General features: G+C 40.3%; 1 protein-coding gene across 1 annotated transcript in view; it reads left to right on the forward strand.

Annotated features, from left to right (window-relative positions):
* The window catches only part of LOC139756743 (uncharacterized), a 35,206-nt gene extending 13,400 nt beyond the window's left edge, over positions 1 to 21,806 (forward strand). The window contains exons 3-4 of the mRNA XM_071676481.1: positions 9,381 to 9,667; positions 16,835 to 21,806. Of these exons, the coding sequence (XP_071532582.1) occupies positions 9,394 to 9,667; positions 16,835 to 19,962 (3,402 nt within the window). The 5' untranslated portion in view covers positions 9,381 to 9,393 and the 3' untranslated portion in view covers positions 19,963 to 21,806. The remainder of the gene's footprint in view (positions 1 to 9,380; positions 9,668 to 16,834) is intronic.

Consider the following 21,806-nt stretch of genomic DNA (forward strand, 5'->3'; position numbering starts at 1 on the left):
TTTTGCCGGACCAACCATGGTCACGTAATAATAATTCATCAACACACCCCTAACCCACTAACTATACATCTCCCATATTTCTAAAGTATACCATGGACTGCTAGAAATTAAATTAAACAAATTAAATGTTTGAGCACCTTAAGATGGTGTCTGTCCTTAGATTCTTTGAATCCTGTGGGGTCTTCTTCGTCTTCTGTTGTTACTGTTTTCCTAGGTGTGCATTGCCAGAATAATGCAGTTTCATCTGCATTATACACTTGCTCAGGACTGAGGCACTCGTCAGCTGTGAGTTTTACAATTTCATCCACATACTCAGCAGCTCCTTCGTGGTGTACAGACCGCTTTTTTCCACACACTTTATTCATGGAAATTCCATGATGCTTCTTGAATCTTTGAAGCCATCCTTCACTATAGTCACACTCATGTAGTAATTTAAGTTCTTTATGGAACAACGTAGCCTAGTCCATTATCATGCTACCTGACAAGTCCACTCCATCACTCCGATGCTGTCAAAACCATTCCATCATCACTTGATCGTGCTCAGTACTTTTACCATCTTTCATAGTTTTTGTAATTGTCATTTGCCCCTTGGAATCACTGTCTGCATAGAATTTCAATTTTTTCTCCCTTTGATTCTTTATATCATAAATAGTTGATGAACCAATACTGTAGATGTCACACAGCTTATGCACCAAAACACCACAGTCCATTTTTTCAACAGTTCTAATTTATCTTGGATCGATTTGGACTGAAGTTTACGTTTGACACCACGACTGACACTCTCATATGTCTTAGAAGCCATAGCTAGGGTTATATTTAAGCAAAATAAGCTAAGAATCTCACTGATTTGCAGTATCGCCACCAACAAGTGCAGTGTGAAGAATGTAAATAAGCGTGCCCTGCACACAACGCCATCTGTGGCCGCCCAGTAAACTAGTCTGGTAGCTGTGGTAATTTCAAGTTCCCTCACGTAATTTTGCCCAGACTAAAGGAGGTGCCAAACCATCAGTTGCCGTAAATTCGGTGGTTTACCTGTACATACATACATGTGTTATTCCTGGGGATGGGGAGAAAAAACATTGCCAACATATTCACTGTGGTCATAGAAGGTGGCTAAGAGGGGTGGGAAGGGGGATGGAAGTCCTCCCCTCCTGTTTTGCTTTAACAAAGAGAAGGGGGCCAGGTGAGGATTTTTCTCTTTGAGGCTCAGTCATCTGTTCTTGGTGCTACCTTACTAGCATGGGAAATGGCAAACGTGGGGAGAAACATAACAATTTACAGTTTCATTTTGCAATTCTTTTAAATGTTGAAATGTCAGTATGATTAACAACACATTACAGGTAGATCTCCAGTCAGAATATCCTTTGTTCAGACACATCCAAATTTCTGTCGCCTGCACATTTAAAATTTGGATCAAGATTTTGCATGGGTTTTCGAGATTTTAATTTGACACAATAGTCCTGCATGCTTTCCTCAATTACTGCTGTGGTTTGTGCCCTTATAATGGTGTCCTACAAGTTTTCATCCTCCAGGACTTCATGTAATAACAAAACTGTAGTTTACATAGCACTTATCAACAGCTGGAACAGATAAGTTTGGGTAAGTACAGTAAATAATTTTTAATGTTTTTTTATATATACATTTACATATGTAATTTATGATTAGCATTTAAAAGCTAAACCTCCCCAAAAGATCAGTATCTACAACCCGAAAGATCCCTAATTGAAATAGTACTGAGTCCCAAGGAATTTGGAGGAGTTGTTCTACCTGTAATATTGGAATGTGATAAGGTCTTAGATGTGTTATGAACTGAAAGTCTGTTTAACTGTTATGTTTCTTATTACAGATTAGAAGAAGTAGAGAGTGCCACAAGAGTTTAGACTATTATATATTTTCAAAAGAATACAAATAAAGAAAAAATGAGTTCTCCAGCCAAAAGCTATGCAGATGAAACTGCTAATAAAGCATCATTATTACAGATAAATCTTCTTAATAGAGATGCTTTGAATCCCCCTGTTGATTACACCAAAAATCACAGTCACTTCTCTGGAGCTCGATTTATAATTGAATGTGGTATCAAACTGAAGGCAAGTGTGTTAACTACAGCTATTGCTGCTACATATTTCCACAAGTTCTATACAGTAGCAACTCTTAAGGAATATGACCCATACCTTATTGGTTCCACATGTATTTACTTGGCTTCAAAAGTGGAAGATGATGATATCAGGGTACGAGATATAATAAATGTCGGAATCAGCTGTGTACGTCGAGGAGAACCTCCACTGTCTCTAGATCCATACTTTTCCATGCATGACTCGCTTATCCAGGCAGAACTGCTCCTGATGCGCGTGTTAGGATTCAGAATGAAAGTAGATCTACCGCATAAATATTTACTTCTCTATATACAGTCCTTGAGGGATTGGCTTGGGAATGAAACATTTAATGAGCAGCCAATAGTCCATCTGGCTTGGACTATAATCCAAGATATTTATCATTCTTCTATGGTTATAAAATATTCTCCTCAGTTGATCTCAGCTGCCATTTTGAATGCAGTCTTGCAGGTATATGGAGTAGTGGTACCAGGAGATGATGAGCTGAATGATAACTCCTGGTTTACTGTTCTTCACCCAGACTGTACAACCCAAGCTGTTTGGGATTTGACCACCCAGATTCTGATAATGTACAGAGAAGAAGAGGACTTGGTTTTAGTATCTTGATGACTCCTGTTAATTGATGAATTGTGAAATATGTCACCTCCCAGAACTTTTTTAGTAGCTATGTTGCATGTGAGGATTTTTCAGCTTTTATTGTTGACATAATTTTCATGATACCCTTGATATTATGAAGGTTACTTACATATTCCCATGATTATTTTGAATGAAGACTGATTGCTTATGTAAATTTGATTGCACATAAACATCTTTGCCCTGCTCCTCTTGTTTGTTTTTTTTCATTTTATCCTTTATCAGAACAAGAAAACAAAGAGTTGGGGTGAACTTTAGGGAGAATATGATGTTTTGGTTATTGTTGTGGGAAGAAAGCTCCTATAAGCAGTGCGAAGTTTTTATTGAGTGAAAGCTATGTGTATGAGTAGGAAGAGAGGAGAATGAGAGGGCCAAACGAAGGTTGGCCTGTGGCAGGGATGTGTGATGTCACCATGGCTGTTTACTTTGTTTATGGATGGGGTGATGAGGGAGGTAAATGCAAGAGTCTTGGAGAGGGGGGGTGAGTATACAGTCTGTCGGGATAAGGTGGCCAGGGAAGTGAGTCAGTTGTTGTTTGCTCTTGATACATCAGTGGTGATAGATTTGAGTGAGAAACTGTAGAGGTGGTGAATGAGTTTGGAAGAGTGTGTGAAAGGAGGAAGTTGAGAGTAAATGTGAATAAAAGCAAGGTTGTTAAGTTTAGCAGGGTTGAGAAACAGGTTAGTTGAGATGCGAGTTTCTTCACCACCGCCAATTGTATCCATACTTTCCCACATAAGGGCCTGTTGCTATTTGAATTCCTTTGTCTTCCTCTGTATTACTGTTTACCAATTTTTTTTCATACTTGATTACCATTTCTCACGATGGCAAGGTAGTGTCAGGAACAAATGAAGAAAGGTTGCATTGGCTTACATCCATTTTCTAGCTGTCATGTGTAAAGCATTGAAACCACAGCTACCTATTCACTCCCAGGCCCCTCAGACCATGGTTGAAGCAATTGCACTTTAAGAATTGAATTATAATTACAAATACTTTCCCTTTTTTTAAATGTTATAATTGAATATATTTGGGAAAATTATTTTGCTTTGTAAGGTTATCCTTTATTTACAAATGTGTCACAAACTATTTTGAAAACAAAATTAAAGATTTCATTGTAGTAAAAGTTGCAGATGGTAACAAAAAAGCAGGTAGTTTTCCAAACAATGGACATTGAAAGTGATACTAAGTTGAGCTCTGTTAGCAGTGAAAATAATTTCTAGCAATGCTGAAAACACACGCCATATATTCTTAATACCTTCCATAGAGCATCTCTATCAACTCTTATCATATGCCTTCTCCAGATCCATAAATGCTACATACAAATCCATTTGCTTTTCTAAGTATTTCTCACATACATTCTTCAAAGCAAACACCTGATCCACACATCCTCTACCACTTCTGAAACCACACTGCTCTTCCCCAATCTGATGCTCTGTACATGCCTTCACCCTCTCAATCAATACCCTCCCATATAATTTACCAGGAATACTCAACAAACTTATACCTCTGTAAGTTGTTAGAAGCAGTGAAAAGTTTTTATCGAGGATGTAAGGCATATGTACATGTAGGAAGAGAGGAAAGTGATTGGTTCTCAGTGAATGTAGGTTTGCGGCAGGGGTGTGTGTCGTCTCCATGGTTGTTTAATTTGTTTATGGATGGGGTTGTTAGGGAGGTAAATGCAAGAGTTTTGGAAAGAGGGGCAAGTATGAAGTCTGTTTTGGATGAGAGAGCTTGGGAAGTGAGTCAGTTGTTGTTCACTGATGATACAGCGCTGGTGGCTGATTCATGTGAGAAACTGCAGAAGCTGGTGACTGAGTTTGGTAAAGTGTGTGAAAGAAGAAAGTTAAGAGTAAATGTGAATAAGAGCAAGGTTATTAGGTACAGTAGGGTTGAGGGGTCAAGTCAATTGGGAGGTAAGTTTGAATGGAGAAAAACTGGAGGAAGTAAAGTGTTTTAGATATCTGGGAGTGGATCTGGCAGCGGATGGAACCATGGAAGCGGAAGTGAATCATAGGGTGGGGGAGGGGGCGAAAATCCTTGGAGCCTTGAAGAATGTGTGGAAGGAGCATTATCTCGGAAAGCAAAAATGGGTATGTTTGAAGGAATAGTGGTTCCAACAATGTTCTATGGTTGCGAGGCGTGGGCTATGGATAGAGTTGTGCACAGGAGGGTGGATGTTCTGGAAATGAGATGTTTGAGGACAATGTGTGGTGTGAGGTGGTTTGATCGAGTAAGTAATGTAAGGGTAAGAGAGATGTGTGGAAATAAAAAGAGCGTGGTTGAGAGAGCAGAATAGGGTGTTCTGAAATGGTTTGGGCACATGGAGAGAATGAGTGAGGAAAGATTGACCAAGAGGATATGTGTGTCGGAGGTGGAGGGAACGAGGAGAAGTGGGAGACCAAATTGGAGGTGGAAAGACGGAGTGAAAAAGATTTTGAGTGATCGGGGCCTGAACATGCAGGAGGGTGAAAGGCGGGCAAGGAATAGAGTGAATTGGATCTATGTGGTATATATATATATATAGAAGAAAGAGAGAGAGGTGCCAATGAGACCCACCTGCATGCAGAGGCACTGCAGACAAGAAGACCAGAGGTGTTCCATCTAAAGCAGACTGTAGTTTACACTCAAGAAAAGATTGGGATGCTGCTAGCAAAAACCATGCCCTTCTGGAGCTTCCTGCCCCAAACACTCACTTACCCATGCTCCTGCTTGGAGTGCAGTCCCAAGCTGTCCCTGGCTGTTATACCAGACCATGGTTCATACCCAAACATCTTCACATTCACACAAATTTTTTGACTTCAGGGAGATGATGGACCTGTCATTATCTCCCACCTATTTATATAAGTCAGTAACATTAAACCTAACCCTGAACCACCAGCACACCTCTGCATATGGTGCCAAATGCCTATCACCAAAAAGCACCACTCCATCAGCATTCATTGGTATCACCTTCCCTGAACATCACTCTCATCCATAAGAGTGTAATTGGAACAATGGAAATACAATAAGCCACCCAGGCAACAACTCCCAAAACCCCATCTCAGACCCCTTCACTTCTGGAACAAACTCCCAACAAACATAGCAGAAAGCACACTCATCTCCACAGAACCTAATGACAAACTGAACACCTTGCAATTCAACAATAGTGGCATCAGGAACAAAAAACACATGGAAGTATTTGACAGACTTAGAGAACACAGTATCCACAAAGTGCTCATCCAAGAAACCAGACCCACATCCACATCTGAGATTTTAATCCTCACCATTCCACTTAATACTTACTCCCGTGATCCCTACAGTGAACTACTCATTAACCAACTAAAACTACTCATATATCCTCATCCTATGCAACCAGCCAACCTGACTCCCAACCCACCACGTCCAGCTGCTGATTTTGCCAAATATCACATTCTGCTCACATGCACTATACGTAAGGACCAACTGGAGTGCTTTACACAAACCATCCTCTGATAACACTCCATTTAGCTCACTCAGTAAGCACAACCACCAAAAAGACTTACATTATAGGAAAGCAAACTGGTCAGCCTTCATACAGTCCATGGAACAAAGCCCCAAAACTTCAGTATAGATGATTTATCATCCCTACATCATGCAGTCTCACCCTTCACCAGCATCTTCAACCAAGCTACCAAAAAGCACATACCACACAGGCATAGAAAGAAATATAACCCAAATTTTTTCCCTTAAATTACACTATCTATATCCCTGATGCCTGTTCCAATAGCATATCCATCAAGGGGATGGCAATGGCAATAGAATCTCCATAACTGGTGAACTCCTGCCCTTTTGTGCCTCACCCTTAACAGGCATTGGCAGAGGGCAACTCTAGCACAGTGTTTGCAAAGGCTTCTACCTAATGTACCTCTGACTACTTCTACCTAATTCACATGCATAAATGTTACTATTTTTCATTCTTAAATGTTACTACCTACTACTTCCATCTATTCCTCCTACCATTTTGCCAAAAGGCAGGGCTAGCCCATAGTGCTCACTACAAAAATATCTAGAGTTACAAAGAATGAGCGGTGTGTGTTACGTGTCTGGTGTTACGTATGTCAAGGAGAAATTGTATGTTTGTGAACAGAAAGCTAATATTTCATGTGTCAGTAAGGCAGAAAGAAAAGAAAGCTACCTGGGCCAGAGGAGTACAATTTGACAACCACTGAAAGGCTGGCTCACTAAGCAGCTGTCAATAACCCTCCCATTACTGGTAATATAACTCCTTGATCGCTGGCTGCCTCCCAGCTATTACCTGTCACAAATTACATACCCCATAAAGCAAAGAAATCAGCTTAGACACAACTATTCACTAGCAATAGATATAAGAGAATAAATCCAAACTCCATATAATGCCAGCACTGACCTAATTAGAAAAAACAGAGTGAATCACAGGACCCACAGCAACCAACACTGGCACACATTAAATAGAATCCATACAAGTCCAGCCCCAATTTGTAAAGCACTCATAACCCATTCTAGTGAGATCCCTGCTCCCACAGAACTCAAACTCATGAGATACTACTCAAAAACCACCCCTAAGCAAGAGAGTCGTGAAAAAGCTGTACAAAATCCAAAACCCGGAAACAACTGCCCACCCACCCTTCACTTCCAATGGTACAAGCATTGCAATTGAAACCTTAAAGAACTCTCCTGCTAAAGGCCCTAACAACATATCAAATTTTCCCCTAAAACACTGGCCCATATGCAATCCAAGCGCCTCAGCTACTCCTGGCTACACAACAAAAGCCATAACGCCTGGAAACTTACCAAGACAATATCAGTCCTATAACCCCTCCAAATCACCCAACTCCCCCACCTCCTACTATACTATTTCAATTATATCATCAGTATCCAAAATGTGTGAAAAAAAAATTAACCACGACAGAATCAAAGAGATCATCCCACTCTAAACTACACAGTATTAGCTTCAAACCCAAACACTCAATCACCATAGTACATACACACTGAGCTCACACAGCATATCCTAGGATTCAACCAACCACAATCCCACTCCCACACAATACTGATGGCAATAGACATCAACAGAGCATTAGACACTGTCCATGACACCCTCACACAAAAATTATTCGACTTCATCCTCATTAATTACCAAAAGTGGTGGGCCACTTAAGCTCTGCAGTGGAGGTCCACAAGGAGCTTGTTTTCTCTAACTCTCTTCAGTCTCTTTGTACACAACCTCCCATTATGTCAAGGAAAAAGTACAGATTAAGGTTGTGGTAATGTTGAAGCACTTGAAGAGTACGTAAATGGGTGTCGCAGAAATGTGTAAGAATTGGTTGGGGAAAGAGAAGGAAAACATGGAATGAAGATGGAAAACGAAACTAATAGAAAAAAATACTGAAATGAGATAGTTAATCTATCAGAAAGTAGTTAAAGAGTAAGAGTCAAAGATTGTAGAGCATGTGATCATTGAAAAAAAATGAAGAATGAATGGTACACATTAACGAAAGGGAAGCAAGTAAGAACTTCAGGAAAAAAGATGATTTAGAATTTAAGGGAGAACAGCAAGTTATACATGAAGTCAGTAGGTGCACAAAAGGAAGTGAAATGAGGATGCTCTAGACAAGGTAGGTAGTTTGTAGTTGACAGGCACCCATCAACCAGGGAGGTATTTTACTGGTACTGCCTGCATGGGTATCATGAGTGTTAGTGATGGCCACATACTGAGCCAGCATTTCAGGGGTTGTCAAGTTACACTCCGATCCAGGTAGCTGTCTTTTCTTTTTGCCTCTCTCTCACATGGACTGTTGGCATTCTCTTTATTAATATACAGTCTCTCCTTGTTGTACATAACACGACAATTCTTAACTCCCATGACTGATTCCTTGCAGCTCATTTTTCTGCATTGAGCACTATGCGTTAACCCTGCCTTTTTGCAAAATGGTAGGAGCAATTACTAGAAGTAATAGGTAGGAGCATTAGACAGGAGCATTTGGTAGTAGTAGGTTAGTAGGTAAGAACATAAGGTGGAGCATTAGGTATAACTAATAGGTTGGAACATTATGTAGACACATTAGGTAGAAGTATTTGATATGAACATTCGGTAGAAGCCTCTGAAAACACTTCGCTAGAGTTGCCCTCTGCCGGGAGTTCGTAAAGGGAAAGGGCACAAGAGATATAGATAAGATAGGACAAGTCACAGAAATTCCATTTAATGTAGGATGAAGCGAGACGTGTTAAATGCTGAAAGAGTATTGTAAAAGAATGTAGCAACTGTATAAGAGCTCTCAGGTGACCAATACTAAGATAGATAAATATAAACAAGTGACATGGTTAGAAATTATTGGTACATCCATGCTTTCTAGCAGCATTATGCTTTCATAAAACATGTTCCTGCTACTTATTTTATTCTTGGGAAGCAGAGTATTGTTTCTAAAGTGAATTAAAGTTACAAAAAAAATGATCATAGGTACATGTAATAATAAGGAGTCACCATGCATCATTATATGCTATAGTTTTTTATCCTTTGATGACTTTGGGTATTCCATTCTATTCTGTCTTGGTGTTAACATTCTCTTTTGTTCTGCTAAATTTATTTTGTTTATTAGCAGGAGTAATAAGTGTTCTTACCATGATATTATTATATTCACTTAGGTCACTCGAGAAGATGGGTTCGTTGGGCTGCCCTCTCTGCTGTCAGCAAGATTTTGTGTCTGTTGTGGCCTTGCATGACCATCTCCTTTACTATGTTTACCGGCCCCTCCAGTGTGGTGTGTGTTGTGCTTATGTTGGGGGAATTCAAGGGCTCACACGTCACCTTGAGAGGCACATGGGAGATGGTATGCCTAACTCTCTACATGCACACAGAATCAAATCAATAGTGTCAGTCTTGGCTGATTCTGGGCCAGATATAAGAGCTGAGGATCAAGACAGGGCAAAAGGTGAGCTGGCTTTTCTTTTTAGCAATTTCTGTTGTTCATCTTCATAATGTTAGGTTGGTTTTTTAGTGAAATATAACTTCCAGGACAAAGTGTTTTTTCATGGAGACACTAGCTTGTTAGAGTTTTTCAAGTTTCTAGGATCCTCATTACCTCAAGATTAGAACCTGTTTGGTATATTTTGTTATGACTTAATGCTGAAACTTGATGCTGGTACACCTAAGCGTGGTTAAAACATTTTGGACTTGCAGTACGTGAGGAATTAGAATACATCGTTGATTTGCAAGACATATGCTACATAGTACATGCATGAAATTTGAAAAATAAAATTAGCTTTGTATCTCTAATGTATGTAATATTTTCTTTTAATAATTAACTATCTTAACATATTGTAAGGTATTTTTGTACATATACATGCTTTAAGGTTGTCACAGCAGAATCGTATTCAATTCATATCACATCAACTGGCAAAATACATTCATATCCCACCCTCTGTCAAACAGCATGTTCTTCATTTCCCACATTAGCAAGGTTATGCCAAGACTAGACAAAGAAAGGCTGCATTCACTCGTATCCATCCTATCGCTGTCACGTATAAAGCATCAAAACCCCTAATCACAACCATGCCCCATAGATCTTACCATGGTTTTCCCCCCAACTGTTTCATATGCCCTAATTCAGGCCTTTGACAGCTTCCAGTATTCACCAAATCACTCTATCCCAGCACACCTTTTTTGACTCCATCCTTAAATCTGATTACCCCTTCCACATCTGACACATCCTCTTTGTCAACCTCTCCTCACGCGGTCTCCCCAGATGTCCAAACCACACTTTTCTTATTACTACACCTCCCTCTTACCCCTTTATTACCTAGTTGATGATGATTTATGTGTGTAATGTATATGTGAGGGAAATAGGAATTGATATTAACAAACAAATTTTTGAACATGAGAGAGAAGCAAGAGTAGGAAATTATAAAAGTGTTGTTTTTGTACAAATAAGGGACTTTGATCATAGTATTGATTTTAGCAACTGTGACATTGTTTTTAAATTGACATTGATCATGGTATTGATTTCAGCAACTGCGACATTTTGAAATCTAATAATTATGTTAAACACTTAATTGTCACATTCAGTCTAATTAGCTCTGTGCATAATTTTAATGTATCTCAGGCCAGTTGTCATTAAACAAAATTATATGGAATAAAGTTAAGAATGTGTAAAATTGCTTACAAGCTTAGGAAGAGTCTGTGGGGTCACTTAATCACTAGGCAGGGCAAGACGTCATGTTAGGCTAGAAAACAGGCGGTCATGTCTGGGGAAGATCTCAGATATATATATATCATTTGATTCTCTGTTCCTGGTGTCATTCCAATTGAGAGGGGCTTGTGAAAAGATGAAACTGTATTTGATTTGAAAATAAACCATCATTTCATGTAGGTAGTGGTAGGTAAGCAACCACTAACCAGGGGGGTATATTATATTGTTACTACCTGCCTGGGTATTATGAGGGTTAGTGATAGCTATGGAGTGAGTTGTACTTCTTTGTCCCAGGTTGCTGTTTTTTCTTTCTGCCTCACCCACATGTGGATTGCTGGTATTCTGTCCACAAGCATCCAATCTCTCCTTGTCACAAATAACAGTTGACAACACTTAAGTAAAACAATTCATTCTTCGTAACTATAGATTTTTCTGCAGTGAGTGCATTGCGCTAGCCATGCCTTATGGCAAAATGGTAGGAGCATTAGAAAGTAGTAGTAGGTACAAACGTGAGACAGGAGTTTTAGGTAGAAACATAGGTTGAAGTAGTAGGTAGGAGCATTTAGCTGGGAGCATTGGATAGAAGTAGCAGGTTGTAACATTAGGCAGGAATATTAGGTAAAAGTAGTTGGTAGGAACATTAGGTAGAAGTACTTGGTGGGAAAATTAGGTAGGAGCCTCCCATAACACTGGGCTAGAGTTGCCCTATGCCAATGGCTTGTTAAGGGTGAGGCAATAGAGGTTAAGAAGCATCATTTGAGTTCACTAGTTATGGAGACTTGCTGTGGCCACCACCATTAGGGAGTTCCAAAAGGGAACAGGCATTAGGGATAGATAGTCCTCATGAGGAGTGCTTTTAACCTAGATAAATAGATATCTCCGTGAAGTGTGGTTTTAACCAAAGTGCTTCTTTACGATTTTTTTTTTTTTTTTTTTTTTTTTTTTTTTTTTTTTTTTTTGCTGTCTCCCGCGTTTGCAAGGTAGAGTAAGGAAACAGACGAAAGAAATGGCCCAACCCACCCCCATACACATGTATATACATACGTCCACACACGCAAATATACATACCTACACAGCTTTCCATGGTTTACCCCAGACGCTTCACATGCCCTGATTCAATCCACTGACAGCACGTCAACCCCGGTATACCACATCGATCCAATTCACTCTATTCCTTGCCCTCCTTTCACCTCCTGCATGTTCAGGCCCCGAACACACAAAATCTTTTTCACTCCATCTTTCCACCTCCAGTTTGGTCTCCCACTTCTCCTCGTTCCCCCCACCTCCGACACATATATCCTCTTGGTCAATCTTTCCTCGCTCATTCTCTCCATGTGCCCAAACCATTTCAAAACACCCTCTTCTGCTCTCTCAACCACGCTCTTTTTATTTCCACACATCTCTCTTACCCTTACGTTACTTACTCGATCAAACCACGTCACACCACACATTGTCCTCAAACATCTCATTTCCAGCACATCCATCCTCCTGCACACAACTCTATCCATAGCCCATGCCTCGCAACCATACAACATTGTTGGAACCACTATTCCTTCAAACATACCCATTTTTGCTTTCCAAGATAATGTTCTCGACTTCCACACATTCTTCAAGGCTCCCAGGATTTTCGCCCCCTCCCCCACCCTGTGATCCACTTCCGCTTCCATGGTTCCATCCGCTGCCAGATCCACTCCCAGATATCTAAAACACTTTACTTCCTCCAGTTTTTCTCCATTCAAACTTACCTCCCAATTGACTTGACCCTCAACCATACTGTACCTAATTACCTTGCTCTTATTCACATTTACTCTTAACTTTCTTCTTTCACACACTTTACCAAACTCAGTCACCAGCTCCTGCAGTTTCTCACATGAATCAGCCACCAGCGCTCTATCATCAGCGAACAACAACTGACTCACTTCCCAAGCTCTCTCATCCCCAACAGACTTCATACTTGCCCCTCTTTCCAAAACTCTTGCATTCACCTCCCTAACAACCCCATCCATAAACAAATTAAACAACCATGGAGACATCACACACCCCTGCCGCAAACCTACATTCACTGAGAACCAATCACTTTCCTCTCTTCATACACGTACACATGCCTTACATCCTCGATAAAAACTTTTCACTGCTTCTAACAACTTGCCTCCCACACCATATATTCTTAATACCTTCCACAGAGCATCAACTCTATCATATGCCTTCTCCAGATCCATAAATGCTACATACAAATCCATTTGCTTTTCTAAGTATTTCTCACATACATTCTTCAAAGCAAACACCTGATCCACACATCCTCTACCACTTCTGAAACCACACTGCTCTTCCCCAATCTGATGCTCTGATACATATGTATTTTTTTATATGCAACCGCGGCTTCCTACTTCAGCGAGGTAGCGGAAGGAAACAGATGAACAAAGGCCCAATCACTCATATACATATATATACATAAATGCTCATTCACACACATATAATTACATGTTGGAAAGGATCACAATTTTGCATGTGATCAAGATATTCCTATGAGTTTTATTTTCCCCGTGGACTCATAGGAATACATACATATACATATCAACATTATTTATTATACTTAACCGCCATCTCCTGCATCATCAAGGTAGTGCAAGGAAACAGACGTATATACATACACAGACATATACATATATACACATGTAAACATTCATACTTTCTGCCTTCATCCATTCCTGTCACCAATCTGCCACACACGAGGTAGCACCAGAAACAGACAAAAAGGCCACATTTGTTCACACTCAGTCTCTAGCTGTCATATGTAATGCACCAAAACCGCAGCTCCTTTCCACATCCGAGCCCCACAGACCTTTCCATGGTTTACCCCAGATGCTTCACATGCCCTGGTTCAATCCATTGACAGCATGTCAACCCCAGTATACCACATCATTCCAATTCACTCTATTCCTTGCATGCCTTTCATCCTCCTGGATGTTTAGGCCCTGATTGCTCAAAATCTTTTTCACTCCATCCTTCCACCTCCAGTTTGGTCTCCCACTTCTACTTTTTCCCCCACCTCTGACACATATATCCTTTTTGTCAATCTTTCCTCCTTCATTCTCTCTACATGACCAAATCATTTCAATACACTGTCTTCTGCTCTCTCAACCACACTCTTTATTGCCACACATCTCTCTTACCTTTTCATTACTTACTCGATCAAACCACCTCACACCACATAGTGTCCTCAAACATCTCGTTTCCAACACATTCACCCTCCTCCACACAACCTTATCAATAGCCCATGCCACACAATCATATAACATTGTTGGAACCACAGTTCCTGCAAACATACCCATTTTTGCTCCAAGATAACGTTCTCACCTTCCACACATTCTTCAACTCTCCCACCCCCACCCTGTTACTCACTTTCACTTCCATGGTTCCATCCACTGCCAAATCCACTCCCAGATATCTAAAACACTTCACTTCATCCAGTTTTTCTCCATTCAAACTTGCCTCCCGATTTACTTGTCCCACAACCCTACTGACCCTGATAACCTTAATCGCATTCACATTTACTCGGCTTTCTTCTTCCACACACTTTACCAAACTCAGTCACCAACTTCTCCAGTTTCTCACCCAAAACAACCACCAGCACTGTATCATCAGCAAACAACAACTGACTCACTTCCCAAGCACTCTCATCCACAACAGAGTGCATGCTTCCTCCTCTTTCCTAAACTCTTACATTCACCTCCCTAGCAACCCCATCCATAGCAAATTAAACAACTATGGAGACCACGCACCCCTGCCGCAAACCGACATTCACTGGGAACCAATCACTTTCCTCTCTTCCTACTCATACACATGCCTTACATCCTAGATAAAAACTTTTCACTGCTTCTAGCAACTTACCTCACACACCATATACTCTTAATACCTTCCACAGAGCATCTCTATCAACTCTATCATATGCCTTCTCCAGATCCATAAATGCTACATACAAATCCATCTGTTTTTCTAAGTATTTCTCACATATATTCTTCAAAGCAAACACCTGATCCACACATCCTCTACCACTTCTGAAACCACACTACTCTTCCCAATCTGATGCTCTGTACATGCCTTGACCCTCTCAATCAATACCCTCAAACATAATTTCCCAGGAATACTCAACAAACTTATACCTCTGTAATTTGAACACTCATCTTTATCCCCTTTGCCTTTGTACAATGGCACTGTTGTTCGTTTGCGGCAGGGGTGCGTGATGTCTCCATGGTTGTTTAACTTGTTTATGGATGGGGTGCAAGTGTGCAGTCTGTTGTGGATGAGAGGGCTTGGGAAGTGAGTCAGTTGTTCTTAGCTGATGATACAGTGCTGGTGGCTGATTTGGGTGAGAAACTGCAGAAGCTGGTGACTGAGTTTGGTAAAGTGTGTGAAAGAAGAAAGCTGAGAGTAAATGTGAATAAGAGCAAAGTTATTAAGTACAGTAGGATTGAGGGACAAGTCAACTGGGAGGTAAGTCTGAATGGAGAAAAACTAGAAGTGAAGTGTTTTAGATATCTGGGAGTGGATTTGGCAGCAGATGTAAACATGGAAGTGGAAGTAAGTCACAGGGTGGGGTAGGGGGCGAAGATTCTGGGAGCGTTGAGGAATGTGTGGAAGGCAAGAACATTATCTCGGAAAGCAAAAATGGGTATGTTTGAAGGAATAGTGGTTCCAACAAAGTTATATGGTTGCGAGGTGTGGGCTAGAGATAGGGTTGTGCAGAGGAGGGTGGATGTGCTGGAAATGAGATGTTTGAGGACAATATGTGGTGTGAGGTGGTTTAATCGAGTAAGTAATGAAAGGGTAAGAGAGATGTATGGGAATAAAAAGAGCATGGTTGAGAGAGCAGAAGAGGGTGTATTGAAATTGTTTGGTCACATGGAGAGAATGAGTGAGGAAAGATTGACCAAGAGGATATATGTGTCGGAGGTGGAGGGAACGAGGAGAAGTGGGAGACCAAATTGGAGGTGGAAAGATGGGGTGAAAAGGATTTTGAGTGATCAGGGCCTGAATATGCAGGAGGGTGAAAGGCGTGCAAGGAATAGAGTGAATTGGAACGATGTGGTATACCTGGGTCGACATGCTGTCAATGGATAGAACCAGGGCATGTGAAGTGTCTGGGGTAAACCATGGAAAGTTCTGTGGGGCCTGGATGTGGAGAGGGAACTGTGGTTTCGGTGCATTATTACATGACAGCTAGAGACTGAGTGTGAACGAATGGGGCCCTTGTTGTCTTTTCCTAGCGCTACCTCGCACACATGAGGGGGGAGGGGGTTGTTATTCCATGTGTGGCAAGGTGGCGATGGGAATAAATAAAGGCAGAAAGTACAAATTATGTACATGTGTATATATTTATATGTCTGTGTGTGTATATATATGTGTACATTGAGATGTAAAGGTATGTATATTTGCGTGTGTGGATATGTATGTATATACATGTGTATGTGGGTGGGTTGGGCCATTCTTTCATCTGTTTCCTTGCGCTACCTCGCTAACGCGGGAGACAGCGACAAAGCAAAGTAAATATAATAAAAATATATATATATATATCATTCATATATCAACATATATGCATATACATATGTACACATACATATACAAAGACATATACATATATACACATCTACATAATCATACTTCCTTGCGTTCATCCATTCTTGGTGCTACCCTGCCCCACAGGAAAACAGCATTGCCCCTCTCTCTCTCTCTCTCTCTCTCTCTCTCTCTCTCTCTCTCTAGCTGTCATGTGTAATGCGGTAAAACCACAGAAATTCACATTTGGTCTCCAGCTGTCATGTGTAATGCACCAAAACCACAGAATTTCCTGGGATGATGATATACATAAATATTTATTTACGCCTGAAAGAAAAAATTTTTGCCCTACAGGGAAGGTAGCAACCACAGATGAAGCAAACAACAGCTTCTGCAGTTTGCCTACCAGGACCAATATAGGAAGTCATGTCACCAGCGAGGAACCAATTGAACTCATCTTGCGAGCATACTTTTGCCAAACTTGTGGGGCAAAGGTGGTTGGTAAAGATGCATATATTTTACATATTAAACAGCATAGTGTTGTACCAGGTACCCAGAAGTCTGAGACTTTTTTCACCCCAGTTGAATCTTGTCCTCAAGTCTTATCTCCAGCAGGTCAGAGTGAAACAGATGCCCTTAGCTCTAACTTGGCTAGTGATGCTTCAACCCCAGGCATTTTTACCACAGACACAGAGACTGTACCTGTCAATGACTCTGAGGACCCTTCTGAGCATCTGTCAGACTATATCGAAGAAACTGATACAGCAAATCAGCTCTTGAAGCTACGTGAATGGCAGCTGGAAAAATTGGGAAAAAGCTATAGAAGACATAAAATTTCATTTGGCAGGTCTCCAGTGGTATCAGAGATGAGTCCAACTAGTGGGAAATTAACTTGTAATAGCAGTCCCTCAACCATTATTGATCCAGGTTCAGTAGAGAGAAGACCACAAAATCAAAATTATTCTCCATACACAAGTGTACAATCAAATATCACATATTCATGCTCTGTTGGAAGGTCAGACTCTTATATTCCTCTATCATCAGTAGATGGAGATTCATACCCTGTAGAAAGATCCAGTTCTTGTAACCCTTCACCATCATTAGACAGAGAATCAGTTGATATAGATCCATGCCATTTGAGAAAGCCTGATTCCCTTACCCCTTTACCCTCAACAGATGGAGAATCAGTTAACATAGAGTCATGTTCTACTGAAAGACCTGACTTTGTTCATCCACAACCATCATCTCAGAGCAAATTTGTTGACATAGATCACTGTGCTAAAGAACAGTCCAGTTCTTCCTTCGTGACTGTTAATTCAACTGCAGAAACTGTCTGTGACAGTATTCAGATATCTTCAGACTGTTCCAAGTTTGGCTCAGACACAGTCAGGAGTGATGAAATCATTACCTCACACCAGCAAGTGACTGCCCCATCATCAGTTTTGCAACATCAAGTCGAACTTATGGAAAGCGTACCACAAACAGTTCATAAATTTTCACCAAGAATTGAACGAGATATATCACTTTACCAGTGTTTAGACAAATCAAGTGCTCAAGAATGCTTACCAAGTAGCCCAAATTTACCTGGTAATTTGGGTCATTTTGTTGGAACCTTCGACCATGAAAGCCCTCCACAGCTTGAGAGTATACATTCACCAGCATTAAATTCACCTTTTATTTCTTCACACCATTCTCTCCCAGATCTTGAACTACAAACTTTTTCCAAACCCAAATCATCTATCACATTGTTAAATAGGAACTACTGTACTTCAAAATCTGTTGCTGAAAATTCAAAAGTACTGGACTCGGCATTTAATGGGAAACACATAAATGAACAGCTCTCATTTCAAAAATCTCAAGGATCTAGTCAGTCTGTAGAAGTGGAAAAGTCTTCTTACAAAGGTGCCAAATCTCATTATGAACATAGTGATATACAAGAAACCACAAAACTGTTGGATTATAATTCATGCAACCAGGTACTTAGTACTAGTTTTGGAGGCAATGAAACAAACACAATTCCTTCTCACGAACTCAAAGGCATGGAAATTTCAAGTGAAGAAAGAACACCATATAAAATTAGTAATATAACAGAAAACAGACAGCATATGAAACTTCCTACAGAAGTTGCATGTGAAAAAAATCCTTCAAATTTTGATGATGCTGCAAAGCACCATACTGATAGCTCAACCCTTGTTAACTACCCTTCAGTTGGTCATAATACTGATAGTATAGAAACTAATTGTGCTGAATCAGTACCTTACCTTCACAAGAAATTCCACCACGACCAAGAGCGAAAAGTGATAATCACACCTGGAGTTGGCCAAGGTGCTGATGTAAATCGATTTATTCATAACTTTCAGTCTCTTCTGGTAAGTAGGTTGAATGGTACTCTGGGTACAGAGATGCCATTTAGATCAAGTGAAATTTGTTCAGATACAAATGCAAATAAAAAAAGAGAGATTAGTCCAATGAATCAGTCTTTAAAAATACAACAGCAGCCTCAATCAAAAGAGTACATATGTGAAGTATGTACATTAAAGTGTACAAATCGCTCGTTATATAAGTCACATTATAAAACACATGAAGTTGAAGGTCAGAAAAATTTCTTGTGTCAATTTTGTGGACAAAAGTATTTTAAGAAGTGTTCTAAGGATCTTCATGAGAGGAAACATACTGGTAAAAAAGTTCATCGTTGTGGCCAGTGCTCAAAGGTGTTTACTAAAGTGTTTAGTTACCTTCGCCACCAAAGAGAGGTGCATGCTGTTAAAAGAGCATTCATTTGTGCAGAATGCAGTAAAGGCTTCAGTACTCAAAGGCGTTTAAAGGAGCACATTGGAATCCATCAGAGTGAAAAAGCTTATAAATGTGTCCAGTGCAATCATTCATGTTACACAGCTAGTGGACTAAGGACACATATGTTGGAAATTCACTCTGAAACGCAAAATCGTTTTCACTCGTGCGAGATATGTGGAGAAAAGTTTTCCAAGCAGTATGGACTTAAACGACACAAGGAGCGTAAACACTTAAGACAACAACTGTCTTGTGAAGTATGTTCAAAAGTTTTTTCCTGTAATGAAGACCGTCTTCAGCATGCAAAATCTCACATGAATAATGAACCTTTTAAATGTGATCATTGTGAGAAGATTTTCAGCACTTCTTGGGCTCTTCAGAGACACTCCAAGTCACACCAGGCAACTACTCACCAATTCCAATGTAGTAAATGTCCTATAACTTTTACAAGAAAGGATTCACTGATTTCTCACTTAAAGATCCATGCCCAGAAGAGAGCTTTCATCTGCCATTGTGGAAAAAGATTTGTTAAAAAGAGTCAGCTGAAAGAACATGAAGATAAACACAGCAAAATCCAAAAGTATTCTTGTGATTTATGTAAACACTCCTTCAAATTTAGAGTATCATTAAGGAATCATAGCTGTAAAAGAAATGTTCCTTCTGTCATAACAGCCCATAATGAACAGAACTGAAAATATGAAGGTTTACTCAGGACTTCAGTGGAACGTAAATATCTCATTTTCAACATGTCTTCATAGTGCTCAGTTTGTCTTCTTTTCACTTGATTCTGACTGTTCCCATGTACAACATTGACTTATTCAATCTCTGACACCCTTGTTTTCAATCTACATGAGATTAGTTCCATTTGAGTGATCGTTTTTTACCCTAAGCTCCATAATTCCAACCCTATCCACATGAATCCTACCTCTCATGTTTTGAACTCAAACAGGGTGTCCTTGCAAAACAACAAGGTTAAGTTCCAGCAATCTGTTGTCTCTGCAAAATTTGTATGAGTAATTAAAACCAATGGTTTCAAAGCTACATGTTGCATGGGTCAGTCCCAGTACCCTTCTCGTTAATGCTATAACTTTTTCTATTTCTCGTTATTGTTATAACTTATTCTATATAGCTATCTATCTATTGTCTGATGCATGTTCCTTTCAGGAACTCACAGGGAGGAGTCAAGGCAAAAGTCTCCATAGCTGGTGAACTGTAATGCCACTTTGTAGCCTTTAGTGTCTCACTTTTTACAGGCCATTGGCAGAGGGCAATGCTAACAGTGTTTTCAGAGGCTCTTACCGACTCCTCCTACTGAATGTGTATGCCTAATGTCCCAACCTACTACTTCTACCTAATACTCCCATAAGTACCAGCTACTTCAACCCAATGCTCCTTCCTAATGTCCCTACTACTTCTACCTAATACTCCCATAAGTACCAGCTACTTCAACCCAATGCTCCTTCCTAATGTCCCTTCCTATTACTTCTATCTATTGCTCCTACCATTTTACCAAAGGGCAGGGCATTTACTGAGCGTTCACCACAGGAAATCAAAGTGTTTCGAAGAAGCAGCTGTGTAAGCTAAGTATCGTCAAGTGTTCTATGTGACAATGATAGATTGTATGTTTGTTGACAGAGTGCCAGTAGTCCATGTGTGAGTGAGACAGAAAGGAAAAACAGGTACTTGGGTCAGAGGAATGCAACTTGACAAGCACCAAAGAAATGGCTCACTACACAGCAATCACTAATTCTTCAGATATCCAGGCAGGTTGTACTGTTAATATACCTCCCTGATTGGTGGCTGCTGACCAGCAACACTACCTAAAACTTAACACAGTGGTTGCCTACACAATGGAATTTAAACTAGATATGATACAGTACACACAAGAACATGATAGCAGGGCAGCAGTGAGTTGTTTTGGGTAACCGCCTAAAGAAAAAAATAGGTGGAGGAAAGAAGGCAGCCAGTGACCAGGAGGTGTTGGGAGGGTTAGTGACAGCTGTGAAGTTAGCCAGCACTTCAGTGGTTGCCAAGTTCAGTTCTTCTCACCTTGGTGGCTGTCTTGTCTTTCTGCCACTCCTACAAGTGGACTAATGGCAATCTGTCCGTAAACATACAATCTATCCTTGTCGTACGTAACACTTGATACCACTCAACTCACACAGCTCAATCTGTATAACTCTTAGATTTTCCTGCAGTGAGCACTATGCACTAGCCCTGCCTTTTGGCAAAATGGTGGAGATAGAAGAAGTAGGTGGAAACATTTAGACTTGAGCCTCTGAAAACACTTTGCAAGAGCTGACCTCTGCCATTGGCCTGTAAAGAGCAAGACACTAAAGGCTAAGCAGCAACATTGGAGTTCACAAGTTATAGAGACTATTGCCATGGCCACCCTCTTGAGGGAGTTGCAGTTGGGAACAGGCATCAGAGATATAGATAAATAGTAAAATGTGAACAGTCTAGATAAGGGAACTGTAAAATGGTTACATCTGAAGAAGTTAGAAATATATTTTTCTCTAAAGATCACTAAAATCTA

Source organism: Panulirus ornatus, chromosome 23, assembly GCF_036320965.1.
Source record: "Panulirus ornatus isolate Po-2019 chromosome 23, ASM3632096v1, whole genome shotgun sequence".
In the NCBI taxonomy this organism is placed as follows: domain Eukaryota; kingdom Metazoa; phylum Arthropoda; class Malacostraca; order Decapoda; family Palinuridae; genus Panulirus; species Panulirus ornatus.